General features: G+C 40.0%; 1 protein-coding gene across 12 annotated transcripts in view; it reads left to right on the forward strand.

Moving 5' to 3' along the window:
* LOC132915142 (AMP deaminase 2) overlaps nt 1–13734 on the forward strand; it is a 32271-nt gene that overhangs the window by 17251 nt on the left and 1286 nt on the right. For 7 of the 12 annotated variants that reach the window (XM_060974845.1, XM_060974844.1, XM_060974846.1 and 4 more), the window contains 9 exons: nt 8182–8335; nt 10026–10212; nt 11566–11915; nt 12062–12259; nt 12357–12652; nt 12724–12850; nt 12935–13098; nt 13185–13479; nt 13582–13692. In XM_060974845.1, coding sequence (XP_060830828.1) covers nt 8182–8335; nt 10026–10212; nt 11566–11915; nt 12062–12259; nt 12357–12652; nt 12724–12850; nt 12935–13098; nt 13185–13479; nt 13582–13692 — 1882 coding nt within the window. Of the gene's footprint in view, nt 1–3634; nt 4091–8168; nt 8336–10025; nt 10213–11565; nt 11916–12061; nt 12260–12356; nt 12653–12723; nt 12851–12934; nt 13099–13184; nt 13480–13581; nt 13693–13734 lie in introns of those variants that run through there. The other 5 variants (XM_060974850.1, XM_060974852.1, XM_060974853.1 and 2 more) reach the window with 5 other exon arrangements.

Raw genomic sequence — 13734 nt, forward strand, 5'->3', positions numbered from 1 at the left:
ACATTTATATACATAGACATTTATCATAAACATACGGTTAATGAAAAATTAATACACAGCATGAACAGTGGTCTTCGATGTGTGATTAGTGCCAAAGATAGCCTCGCTACATATCGTGTATTATTCATATAGCGAATAATACACTGTTCGAATGCTTTGTTCAAATACGCTAACTTTTACGAAATCCATAAAATATCTTCTAACTTTTACATACATTTTCAGATTCGTTTCAAATATTACCAATGTAATCACGTCGATCGTGTCCCGTTCCAGAGCCAATCGAGTCTCAAAACGTTTCGTATAATACGAGCCGTCTAACGCGAAAGTAGCGTAAGTCAGTTTTCTAGTTATTTGGTTTAACGCCGCATCTCCGAAGCTTAACCTTGATTCTGTTTCGTGCAGGTGTGGTATCTTCGGACTGTAACTGTACAGTGACTTACATAAAACAGATGTAACGTTCTTTAATGTTATTCTACGTTACAGGATTTCGACTTCCTCGTTAATCAGTGATCGGCATTTTTGTGTTTACATCGCTTTTGCATTAAGCGACTCGTATACGCATAAACAGTTCCAAGGAGCGTGCGAATATTTTCGTGAGCCACGTATACGTACATAGAGCACATACGCAGACGCATGATTCGACGCTACGTTCTTTAACCAGTTAGCTGTTTTCAATGAGTATACTGGTCACGAAGAAGTGGCAATATTTCGTGTTATGACGAGTATACTCGTCAACCGTAAGAAGCAGTTACAATTTGCTGTTTAAATCGCAATTTGGTAATTGCAACAAATTGCAGTAATAAAATTCTGAAATAAAACAGTTTTCTTGCTGCAACTTAATCTTGTATTATAACAGCCACGTATATTTTTTGTTTGACGAGTTAACTCGCTTACTTTTTGCCACGCACTTTTTCGGGTACACGCTTTTCAAGGAGGTCGCGACAGCTGACTGGTTAATAGCTGCGGACATTCGCTCCTGCGAATATTTCGTGAAAAAATTTTCCGATCTCGCGAAAAGGTGCGGTAGTACCGCACTTGATATCGCCAAGACTTGCAAGCGCTCTATGTAACAGGCTACACGTAGGAAGATGTACGTCGTTATGGAAATTTCGTTCCCCCGTTTGTCGATCATCGACACATTTCCTTTTCTCGTGTTTCTTCGTTCAAGTCGCGATGATCTTCCTGTCGTTCTTACCGCAAAATCGTTGCGCATTCGTAACGATCGTAGCAACACATGGACGAATACGGCCGCTGCTCTACTCGAAACCTATCTCGTTCGATCGCGAATAAATTCTGTCTGCGTCTTTTATCCAACAGCCATTGTACGTGCGATCGAAGTGTTTAACAGTCGAACCGTACATGCGTTATCTTCGCACGATTTTATTCTGTTTGCGAACGCACACGTGCAGTACTATTTACGAATACCGTAAATATCGCAGATACGTTTTATACGCTCATTTCCTAGATTCTTACGATAAAGTCGACTTAAAACCTCGCGAGTAAAATCGAACGTGTTATTGCACAGATATTACGGTAGAATTCCGACAAGTGGTGTCTTTTTTCGAATCGTTGTTACCGTTTGTCCTGTAACGAGAAATAATGAAACGCATGGTTGCCTTCGATACCGTTTCGAAATGCCGGACGATGATCGTAAATATTTACACGTTTCGTGACAACAAGACGATTGAGGGGCTCAGTGAAGAAAGGCCATATGCTGCAATTTATATCGACTCTCCGCCTTTTTCTATTATCAACTATGTAGCTCGTGCGTTGTACCGTTCGTTTCGTTGCCGTGCAGCGATGTAGCGTGTAACCTTTTGCGAACAGGATTAAATTAACCCTCCGTAGGCAAACGTATTCTTTTTCTCTCTCCGCGTTCTCTCCTACGTCAACCGGAAGATTTAAATTAAAGGGCAACCGTTTTATCAGACTTTGAAAATGCGTGGGAGAATTTCGAAATACTTATCGATACCTCTGTTGCGTTTTTCATCCTTCTATTGACACGTCCAACGCGGGGTCGATACGCGTATCGAGGAGGAGGAGGAGGAGGAGGAAGAAGCTCTTTAGCGACGGCGCCGATACACGTATCGACGTTATTTTCTTTTTTAATATTTGTCAGCGAACTTTTTCCGTGCGTTGTAGCCATTTCCTGGGGGAAACTGTTTTTCATTTGACGAAAAAAGATCTTTTCCGATTATGTTTTGAAAGTTGTTTTGAATTTCGTACAATACGGAACGTAGTAAAATAGTTTACTTTCATCCATACAATTCCAGCCGTCGAAAGCAACTCGCCTCGCAATTATTTTCCCTATCGCCTTGCATTCTCGTAGTATTTATTCAATTGTCCGTTTATAGCGAAGTTAACCAACGGTAGAAGCGAGAATTTTGGCCGGTGCTGTACGACTTTCCTGTACATCTACTGGGAAAGAAAGTCACGTTATTCCGTCTCCTTAGACAACTTGCAATGTAATTCTTACGTGCAATCTATATCTGTCTGTCTGTACGTGTTCCACTTCTTCGTCGAAGCTTGACGAAAGTGGAGATATATACGAACCCGTCCATAAGTATCGGGACACCTGATGGCATCGTAAGAAACGCGACCATCTACCTAGCTCACGAAGCAAACTGTTAATCGCTACCAGTTAGCTGTTTTCGACGAATATACTCGTCACCAGTGAAAAATAATTACAGTTTGCCGTTTAAATCGCAATTTGGCAACTGCGATAAACTGCAGTAATAAAATTAAACGGTGAAAACGGTCGTTTCGTTGCGACTTTATTTCTAGCGTTAGCGACAGCTAACTGGTTAATATTGACAGTAGTACGCAGCACTAGTTTCTTAAATTATTAATATTATTTATCGTTATTTATCTTGTTGCAACGAGGCTCGCGTGTACGATCTTTGGTTTGGAAACTTGACGCTTGTTCTATTCGCTTTATAATTTATACTAGTAGAACATATTTATTTATTTGGTTTCTGTTAGCTCTCTTATCTAGCGAATATAACTTTATGCTTCACGCTTGACGGTTAATGTTTAGATCGACTCGTTGAAGCCGAGGACACAGAATCACAGTATTATAATGAGATTTAAATTCCATTTATGCGTTCCGTATGTTTTTGCCTGCCAACTCGCGTAATTCTCTCAACATAAGCAACTTCCATTTGTACAAGATCTTTATATCTACGCGCTTTGGATAATTTTCAATGTGTTTTTGTTTTTGTTCGTTCATGTCTCTGGCTTTTCCAACGCCGCGTATTTCTCCTTATTCTGTCGACAGTTGCACCACTTTTGCATTTTCTTGCGACAATTAGAACGTCGATAATTTCCTACTAAACTCTCGTAACGAGAATTTACTCGATCGAGTAGAGGAAAGAATACATCGCACGCGAACGCTAATAAAATATGTACATATTTGAAACGAACGAAGGCATCGGTCGCTGAGAAACGTTATAATCGCATAATAAAACGTGTTTGCCTTTGGTAGACGGTTTAAGGCTTGGACGGAGTACCGTGCGGTAAAAAAAGCTGTTCGAATGTACGTCGATCAGCGATCGAGACGATCGCGATTTAACATTAACTTTCTCGAGAAGAATTTATTCTCCTCCTGAAGCTGATTTTTGCCGTCAATTTTTAGTACCACGTGTTCGCGCGTTTTCCACATCTGGGTCCCTCAATTGTAAACTTGCTAACGTTTAACCAGCTAACTAGACGATCGTTTGACGAGACACAACGCGTTATGGACGCGATGTGAGTTTATAAACGAGGGCAAACGTAAATTGAAACCCGCTGGGAAGTTCACATTGAGACGAAACGAACGACCAAGTTCACGATGATAACGGATAATAAAATATAACGTATAAGGAAACTGGAATATCGTTGTTTGCTTTGTCGAGTTTTGCGATAAGTAAAGAAAAGAGAAATGAAAAAGCATGCGACAAGAAAGGAACATTTGCTTATGAGAACATTTCGTTTTTCGGACGCTGTCAGCGTGCATGCAACAGACGTAAAATACGAGAGAAGGATCGTGTAACATGTTCGCTGGTGCGAACGAATCGAAACGATGGCTCAGGGATAATAGGATACTCTTGAGGTAAATTAAAATGCCGTCATCACGATTGCTCACACCCTTTAACCCTTTTAGGACGGGGCTTTAAAGATAGACGAAGAATGACCATTTGTTCTATTACCCTGAAAATTTCTCTTTTGCGCGTGATAACTTTCGAAGAAATCGATAATACGGGATCCGACGTGACATATTCTTCGCTCTCGAATCAATCGGATTGCTATGTGTTTCTCGTACGATGGTACGAATATTCTTTTTGGATCCGACGAGTGATTTTCATCCGTCTTCGTATGAAACGAAAAGTATTAGGCTGTGCCAAAAGTTTCTTTCGCTTTATCAGGAAATAATAGATGCACAGCATTTTTTCTTTTATATTATTTCATCGAATTACGTTCGCCGTTCCAGCGCAGCGATGACGCAACTGCAGAAAAAAAGGTGATTTCTCAGGAGACGAAGCGAACGAGTTTGTTCGTCCGGTAAAACTTGTAATTAAATAACGGAGGAAATGTTTTACAATGTCGAGATAAACAACGCGGTCCGCGTTCTCTCTGGTTTTACTTTTAGCTATGTTTACGACACAACTTACGCCGTTATTGCTACGAAGCGCGTTAGCTAACAACAAATATTTCAGTAGCGACGTTACTCTCATCCACTGGTCAACAACGTTCGGAAAATTATGAAACTTTAAAGGAGCGTCCGGGCGATCGATATTATCGTCAATATTTAAGGTTCTCAACAATATGGTACGTGGGAGACGCTGCGGATGATCGATATACAAGGTGTTTGCTGTCCCAGTTTTGTTTTCCCGGCCAGACGCTGTCTATACGCGTTCTACGGGCCGAGATAAGAAAAAAAAAAGTTATATAAACGTACGTCATTGGAAGCATCGTTAAAGAGTTATGAGAAAAAAGAAAAGATATACGCAACGAGCGGTGACGAACGTGCATTACCACGACGCAAGGTATTAATAGACGAGAAACATTTGCATCTGGTAGTGGCCAGAAGCTATCGTGATTCTTGTACGACTTCGAGTACAAGTTCGTTTCAAGATGTTCAACATACCTGTCAATACGAGATTGGCAGCGGCGAAAGATCGAATTTATTACCCTTTGAGGTTGCTGGTTTATTACTCGTTGGAGTTGCGGTTGTAAAAGTACGTGTTATGATACCTTCTGACTACTACCAGATGTAAATATTCCTCGTCTATTCCTACTTTATACAGTAATAAAGGAAGTTCGTTAAGGTAAGGCTGATTTGCCAGGTCATTTTATTTTTTTTTTTTTCATTATTTTTTTCTTTTTTCTTTCCGTTACGACTCCACGACGAAGCTTCCAACGACAGGTTGATCATCCGCTGCGACGATAACTGAAAAATCATGATTTTAGGATGAATGAGATCGAACGTTCCGAACTGTTTTGGTTTCGCGATGATGCGACGCGCAGCGGCATAGCTGTCTTCACTTACGGCATTCTACCAGTAGAAATTATTAGATTGTCCCAAAAGTTTCTTTCGTTTTCCAAGGAAACGATGGATGCACACATTTCTTGCTTTATGTTATTTTATCGAGTTACGTATGATCCGTTTTGATCACACGATAGAAATACATGGAGATACTAGAGACGATACAACGTACGATACATAGAGATGTAGCAAAACATGTTGTGCATCTATTATTCCCTTAGAAAACTAAAGAAACGTAACTCAAAAACTCTACGAATCTTGAACGACGTCGTGTCGTTGTCGAAGCAGATGTGCGATACGTTTATCGACGTTTTTCCCTTATCCTGACCTATAAGTATTCTATAGAATATATCGACAAGGTTGGAAAAGACGAGGACGCCCTGTATATTGTCAGTACAATATCGAGAAACCTAAATATTGACAATAATATCGATCGTTCGTACGCTCCTCTATAATGGAAAGATCAGGTATGTCCGAGGACTAGCAATGCGTTTACTTCGAAGTTTACAAATTTGCAGGTACGTCGCTATTGCGCTGAAACGGCGATATCAACTTTGTCGACAGTTCCCGTAGAATTGTTGCGACAATTACGGTTAACAACTGCGTTAAAATTGTCAATTACATGTACGTCCAGGTTTTATGGTCTGTATTAAATTTTCCCCACCTTGTAACTGCATATTATTAATGTATATGCAGATTATCAGCCATTAATTTTTGTGCATTTTAATTACTCTTGTCTCATTAATTGCTCGACTCGAAACATTTTATCGCTCTCGTACGTTCTAATATTCTATTACAATGCGTTATCCGATCGAACGCGCTTATTTTACCATTCCATTATCATTTGTCTTATCGTTTAAAAATTCGACGACCGTAAAGCGAACGAAACTTGAAATTCGACGCTACGATACGAAAATTGCAAGTACATAATAAAAGTTGTTTGCGATTTAGATGGAAGCGCACGACCAGGAATCCTGCTTTAAAGGAAACATAATCGCTCAAAGATATTGAAATATTCGAGTCATATTATATAAGTATAGCGCATACCCGTCCTGAATCGGTTGAACAGAAACGACAGGTTCGATGCATTTAATTTAAATACGTTAGCGTGTGTTCAATGACTTTTCTTTTCTCGTTCGATAGCAACGCTATTCTTTTACATTTACGTACTTTTAGTTCAATCGTAATTCATTTTTTCATCGTTTTCTTTCTTCGCGGAGCAAAGACGAAATGCGGGGACTTTGTTCCGTACCAGGGCTTCTTAATCTGTGGGTCGCGACCCCGTGTTACGCGAGTTATGTAACAGGATTACGGGGTCGTCGAAATTTTCCTAAATGCCACGATGTACCAGTGAAATGAACAGTGCCAATCGTCCGTCGTCAAAGGATCGAGAAGAATTCCGCCAGTTATTAATCCACATGGATATGAACTATCGGGCTTTTCGAAAAATCGTTCCGACGAATTTTTTTCTTTTTTTGGAATTAGGACAGAACTTTAAACGATTTCTAAAATGGTTTTCAACGCTCGTGTAACGTTTTATTCTACGTACCTGTCGCGAAACGACGCAAATTTAATTTTGTCCCTTTAATAAGCGATAATAAGTGGTAATGAGCGATAAAATTATAGATATAACGGAGAATTGTTTAAACTTAAACTGCTTCGATTTAGTCGCCGATTAACGTTTTATTCGTATGTATCTTCTCTTCTTTATAATTGGGGTCGCGAATAGGAAAAGTTTAAGAAGCGCTGTCCTGTACGAACGATAGCTCAGAATCACGATGTTCGAACGACGTAGGCTAGCCAACAACCATTTAAACGCAGCTTAAAGTTCCAATTTGTCTCGTTAGAAGTATGCTAATGGTTTGTCATTGGATCGATTCAATTTATGGAACTGTACAGGGTTCGTAATTCATGGTACGAATGGGGCCAGACAGATTCTATAGCTGTAAACAAGACGAAAATCGAAAAGAACGAAATTTCGTTGGAGGCTTCGATTTCCTTTCGGAGGATCGAGTTCGAGCATTTGTCAAGACGCGCGTGAATTTTCATCCACGCTGTTAATCGTCGACTGTTCGTCGCTGCGAGACAATCGTCAGAGGACGACCACGTATTTCATACATTGTACGGGTTGAGCAAAACTACGTGTCAAAGTTTAGTGCAGCTTGTTGAATCGCTGATTCAAAAGCAAAGCAACGATGTGTCGATGCTGACGAAAGAAATTTATTAACAGCGAGGCAGGCAAAGCTTGTTTGCTGGCGTGCCTGATTCCGATTTCGTAAAAAATTTCGTGCCTTTTCTTAAAAACTTGGTATGGTGATATGACGTTGAGAACGTACGTTTCCATAAAATTTAGCGAGCATCCAAAAATTCGGTGATCCTTCCAAGAATGCGATCAACTTTTTGTTTAGAACGTAGCAGCACCTGTAGCTCGTTCGTTGATCCTTAAACAATAACCTGATGCAAGTAACTTGATTTCCGTATAAAGTGTTTTATGTACTCGTTATTTTGTATCAACTTTTCACAGATTAGCTAATACAGCTAATATATGTCAGTATGCGTCGTATCTCGTAAACACTGTCGACGCTTGTTCGTTCGATCGCGATTCAGGCTTCTACGTTTGTACGAATGAAAAAATCATGTTTAGAGTATTCTTACAGAGCTGCCAAGGATCTAGAGGAACGTCGTAGCCATTATGAACCATCGCTCGGCCCCGGTGTTCCCGATGACGTCGATCATATCTTCAATCTCGAGGAAAATGATTTCGTGCCACACTTCCAGAGGGTCTCCATATCCGGCGAAGATACTTCCGGGGTACGTTAAGACAGTAGTCGTTTGAAAACGTTGGTAGTATTCGTAACGCTCTTAAAAATGACAAAGTTACGATCGTTGGATGTACTTTTGGTTCTTCCAGTTTCCAACCGTGTCTTTATTAGCGCAACACCTGTGTTATTTCTTTGGAAAACGAAAGCAACTTGCGCGACAACCTGATATTAGATGCACGTAACTCGCCTCTCTCCAAAGCTATCATACGCTTTCAAACGCAACGATCGAACGCGTTCAACGACAGATTTCTGCTTTCAACGAAATACTGTTACCGATTGATTTTGTCAATTACTCGTCGAGATATTGCGCCGTTCCATATTAAGTGCTGACCCATATTAGGTACAGTTGCCCTACGTTGTGCTTCGTTTGAACGTTCCGCGAGCATTCCACGCCACTTTTTGCGAATCCGAACCAGGAAGAACCGCAAATACGTCATCCAATCATCGTGAAAGTTTAAAACCAACGATTATAATTATCTCGAAATAAAATTAATCGTTTATTCGTTAGTTTCTATTCGTATGTTCCATCTTCTATTTCGAGTAAACATATCTTGGCCAGATTATACCGTATTGTGGTCGAGCTTTTACGAGTAGCTGTCGATTATCTTACTATTACTTCGTTGTCACGTGTTGTAACGGATAGAACAGATTGATCAAGTCCACGCGTAAAATCTCTGTTACGTAGAAGATTATGCTTTTTTGAGATTTCTACGATAGGAAGCCTTAAAGAGCCGCGCTGCCTTACGTAGGAAACCTCCGTTACGATTTCTCTCTTCCGTAACCAACCCTCTGTTCCATTATTTCATAAGAAGCTCTTTTAATCGCTACACGATCGTATTGTACGATGCGTAACGATCCAAACGTCGATTTTACGTTCCAACGAAATAGAAATGGAAAAATTTGAGCGGTGACGTGACGAAGAATATTAACGACAGTTATAAAGAAAATCCATGATTTATTGAAATTCGTAAAAGTAACGATACGGTATACGATGTGCGATATACGATGCAGTATGTACCTTTAGATACACGGTGGAACCTCGACGAAATCGTAGAAAAGATTTATCTTTTTATTTATATAATTTATTTTTATTTAATCAGTCGATGACGTTCGATCGATCGCTTTGGCGATATCTCGCTAGCTACGCTTCGAAATTAAAATTGCAAGTTAAAATCTTGGAAAATACGCAGTTATGGTAGAGTTGGAAGCGTCTCGGATAATACGAAACGTCGGATAACCGAGATTCCGCTGGTATCTTCGTCGTTTATATCGAGCCGAAATTTCGAGAGTCAAGAATACGATACAGTATGTCGGTGAACTCGTTCTGATATCGGTTATAGCGATACGAAGGCAAAAATACCGTGTCATTTAAAAGGTCAAGGTAACCTCGAGATAGCTTGTCGAAAAAACAACTTCTTGGAAATTTTTTATACGGCTGCTTGTAGCTGACGAAACATCGATTGACTTTTATTTGGAACATCGAATTTTGTCAGATCATCGGAAATAGCCAAAAGATCCTTGACCACGGTTACATGGTACACCCTGTGTATAATCTTATATAAAATGTCTGACACTTTTTTAAAGAAACGCAAACGGAAACGAAAGGAAGTAACTTTTGAGACTGTGTATACCGTTTGTATAAAGTTGCAAAAGCTAACTGAAACGTCGTGCGTTTGCAGGTACCCTTGGAAGATCTGCAGCAAGCGTCGCAGATGTTGGTTCAGGCACTGGCAATACGTGAAAAATACATGAATAATTCCAAACAGAGCTTCCCTTCTATAACATCGCGATTTCTACGTAGCGTCGATAAGAGGCCAGTGAACAGCGACGACGAAGTTCAGCACGATGACCGTAAAGCCATCGCAGGTATTTATTTCAAATTCATAGAGTACTACCCTCTTAACGCCTGACGATCTTTCTCTTATCGAAATCCCCTTGTATGTCTTGTACGTCAAGTAACGTTCTCGACGTCTTAAATGTTCATGACGTAAAGTTACTTTAACGTATCGTTCCTCAAGGTAAGAAGTTGCAGTTAGAAGTTGAAAGGGAAATCGTGGACGTTTGATCCGACGCATACATCGCTGCACATCGATCGAAGACGCACCTCTGAAAGGTCCTCCTCCCTTGTTGTCCTTCTTATCCTTTGTTTCAAACCCTCTTCGAGCACTGGTTCAGGCACAGATTGGCCAGTACAGCGAGCGAGTAACGAGGAATTTAGGCTATCGTTGAAGTCACCGACTACGGTTTACCTATATCGGATTTGTCAGCGACACCAAACTTCATCGACGATAGCTTTGGCTGATAACAGCTTTAACCGACTGACGCTATTACCACAGGAAAATGAGAGAAGATTTTTGGCTTGGATATGTAGGCTTATTGCTGCGGATAATTTATAGACGACCGGATTAAAAATACCAACTGAAATCCAATACAGAGCACAAGCTGAAGAGCAATTAAATGAGTTTTGGTTCGAGTTCAGTCAATTTATGTTTGATTTAAAACGAGCCAAGTTCGAGTAAATGTACGTATACATGGTACGTTCCACTGCGCGTCGCAAGAGAAATTTCGTCCAAACGTGAACGAAACAGGTGATAAGCTTGGCAAGCGTCCCGATTCTAGCGCGAACGTGACAAGTTACTAATGAACTCCATTAAAGAGACGCATCCGGTAAATTTAGTGAAAGAAATACTGTTTCATTCTTCTATTTGGCCGGAAGATGTAACGATTCTGATGTACTCGGCTGAACCTTTTTACCGTGCCACTGGTCTCGCTTGCGAACGGGCAAATCGTTTAGTAGTATGTTGTTTGCTTGTTACTTGCCACTTGACCGGCCGTGTCTGAACCAGCTTCAACCCTGCTGCGATCATTGAATCTTGCTTCCAAACAACTTCAACGGAGAAAGACATTTCAACGTACAAACGAAAAGAGAAATCATGCACGTGAATAACGATTTTTTAAATATTTTCCTCGGATTTGAAAAATGCTCTCTAACGATAGAAAGATAGAACTGGATCTGAAATGATCCGAAGGACGTGCAGCAGGGTTAGATCGTATCATCACACGTAGTTGCTTTTCTGTCCATGTATCGATGCGTATAAAAACGTTGAAATTTCCCAAAGAATAAATAAAGTACTGTATTACCTTGCAAGTAATTGCATATCGTAACTCGAGATGAATGATGTTTTAATACTTGTCCTCCCTAAACGATGTTACTATTAGATCATCCTGTGCACGCACCTGCATCTCGAGGAGATCCGTGGCAATGTGAATTTCCTATGGCAAAGAATTACATAATTGCTCCCGTTAACGGTGTCTTCAATGTGTACGCTAATGAGGAAGATTTAGCTAATGGGAAGCCAGTCCCTTACTCGTATCCTGACTTAGCCACTTTTGTCAGGGACATGAACCTTCTTTGCGCGATGATCGCCGATGGTCCATTAAAATCTTTTTGCTACAGAAGACTGAGTTATCTTTCGTCAAAGTTCCAACTGCATGTGTTACTGAACGAGCTTAGAGAACTTGCCAGTCAAAAGGCAGTCCCTCATAGGGACTTCTATAACATCAGAAAGGTTAGTAACCGGAGGAGCCGGATGTACTTACAACTTACAGCTAGCAGCAAACAGATTACATTAAGGATTTACATCGTGAACATTTTGAATATCGAATAGATGATATACCTTTAAGTAGATTGAAATGTTTGTTCTATTGACTTCAGGTTGATACCCATATTCATGCAGCGTCCTGCATGAATCAAAAGCATCTGCTCAGATTTATTAAGAAAACCTTGAAGAATCACGCGGATGAAATCGTCACGTACTCCAAGAACAAAGAAACAATGACTCTACGGGAGGTATTTCAATCGATGAATCTGACGACTTACGATCTCAGTGTCGATATGTTGGATGTGCATGCGGTAAGTTTCCATTGATATATCATACGTATGGGAAGTACCATTGTACTATCGATCAAAGGAATAAAATATTTATCCGCGTTTTTTCTTTTTCTTTCAGGATAGAAACACGTTCCATAGGTTCGACAAATTCAACGCCAAATACAATCCAATCGGTGAAAGTCGCCTGCGTGAAGTGTTTCTGAAAACGGATAACTATTTGAATGGTAAATTTTTCGCCAGAATAATCAAGGAAGTCGCCAGCGATCTCGAAGAATCCAAGTACCAAAATGCGGAACTACGTCTTTCGATTTACGGCAAAAGCCCAGAAGAGTGGGACAAATTAGCAAAATGGGCAATTCAAAGCGACGTATATTCGGACAATGTGCGCTGGCTCATTCAGATCCCTCGGCTTTAGTAAGTTATTTAGCGTGTATTCAATTAATATTTCAGCTGAAATCATTCTAATATCTGCCGTTTCCATTTAGTGACATTTTTAAATTGAACAAATTGCTGACAAATTTCCAAGAGATAATGAACAACATCTTTCTTCCTCTTTTCGAAGTAACGAATGACGCTAATTCTCACCCAGAGCTACATAAATTTCTCCAATACGTAAGCAGATTTTTAACAATAAACGTTGATAATATTTGGAATTGGTTTGGTATTTTAGAATCATCGATATTATCATCGTTATAGGTAATAGGATTTGATTCGGTTGATGACGAGAGCAAACCTGAAAATCCTTTATTCGATAAAGATGTCTGTCCACCCCCAGAATGGGACGATGTTGAAAATCCTCCTTACGGATATTATCAATACTACACTTATGCCAACATGACCGTGTTGAATCATTTTAGAGCGTACGTATACACTTTCTGCGACTAGTAATCGGTGTTGGCTCTCTGATTGGACAAACATTTGACCTAGAGTATATATTATTTATTAGGGAACAAGGTTTAAACACCTTCGTCCTCAGACCTCATTGTGGCGAGGCTGGTCCCATTCAACATCTTGTTTGCGGTTATATGATGGCAGAAAATATCTCTCATGGTCTTTTACTTCGAAAAGTGCCAGTACTACAATATCTATATTATTTAGCACAAATTGGGATTGCAATGTCGCCTCTTAGTAATAATTCCCTTTTCTTAAATTATCATCGTAATCCGTTACCCGAATATTTAGCAAGAGGATTGTGTGTAAGTCTTTCTACGGACGATCCCCTTCAATTTCACTTTACCAAGGTCAGCGTGATGTAAAAATTCTCCGTTTATTCGTTCGAAATATTTCTCGCTTTCGCCTCTTTTATTTACGTTATCTAAGTTGATAATAATATGTTTTTATAGGAACCGTTGATGGAAGAGTACAGTATTGCTGCACAAGTATGGAAGCTTAGTTCGTGCGATATGTGCGAACTAGCGCGTAATTCCGTGCTTATGAGTGGTTTTCCACACAAGGTATGCGTTCTACGGCTTCTCATAAGGTAAACAAATTAACAC

The sequence above is a fragment of the Bombus pascuorum genome, chromosome 16 (assembly GCF_905332965.1).
Source record: "Bombus pascuorum chromosome 16, iyBomPasc1.1, whole genome shotgun sequence".
In the NCBI taxonomy this organism is placed as follows: Eukaryota; Metazoa; Arthropoda; class Insecta; order Hymenoptera; family Apidae; genus Bombus; species Bombus pascuorum.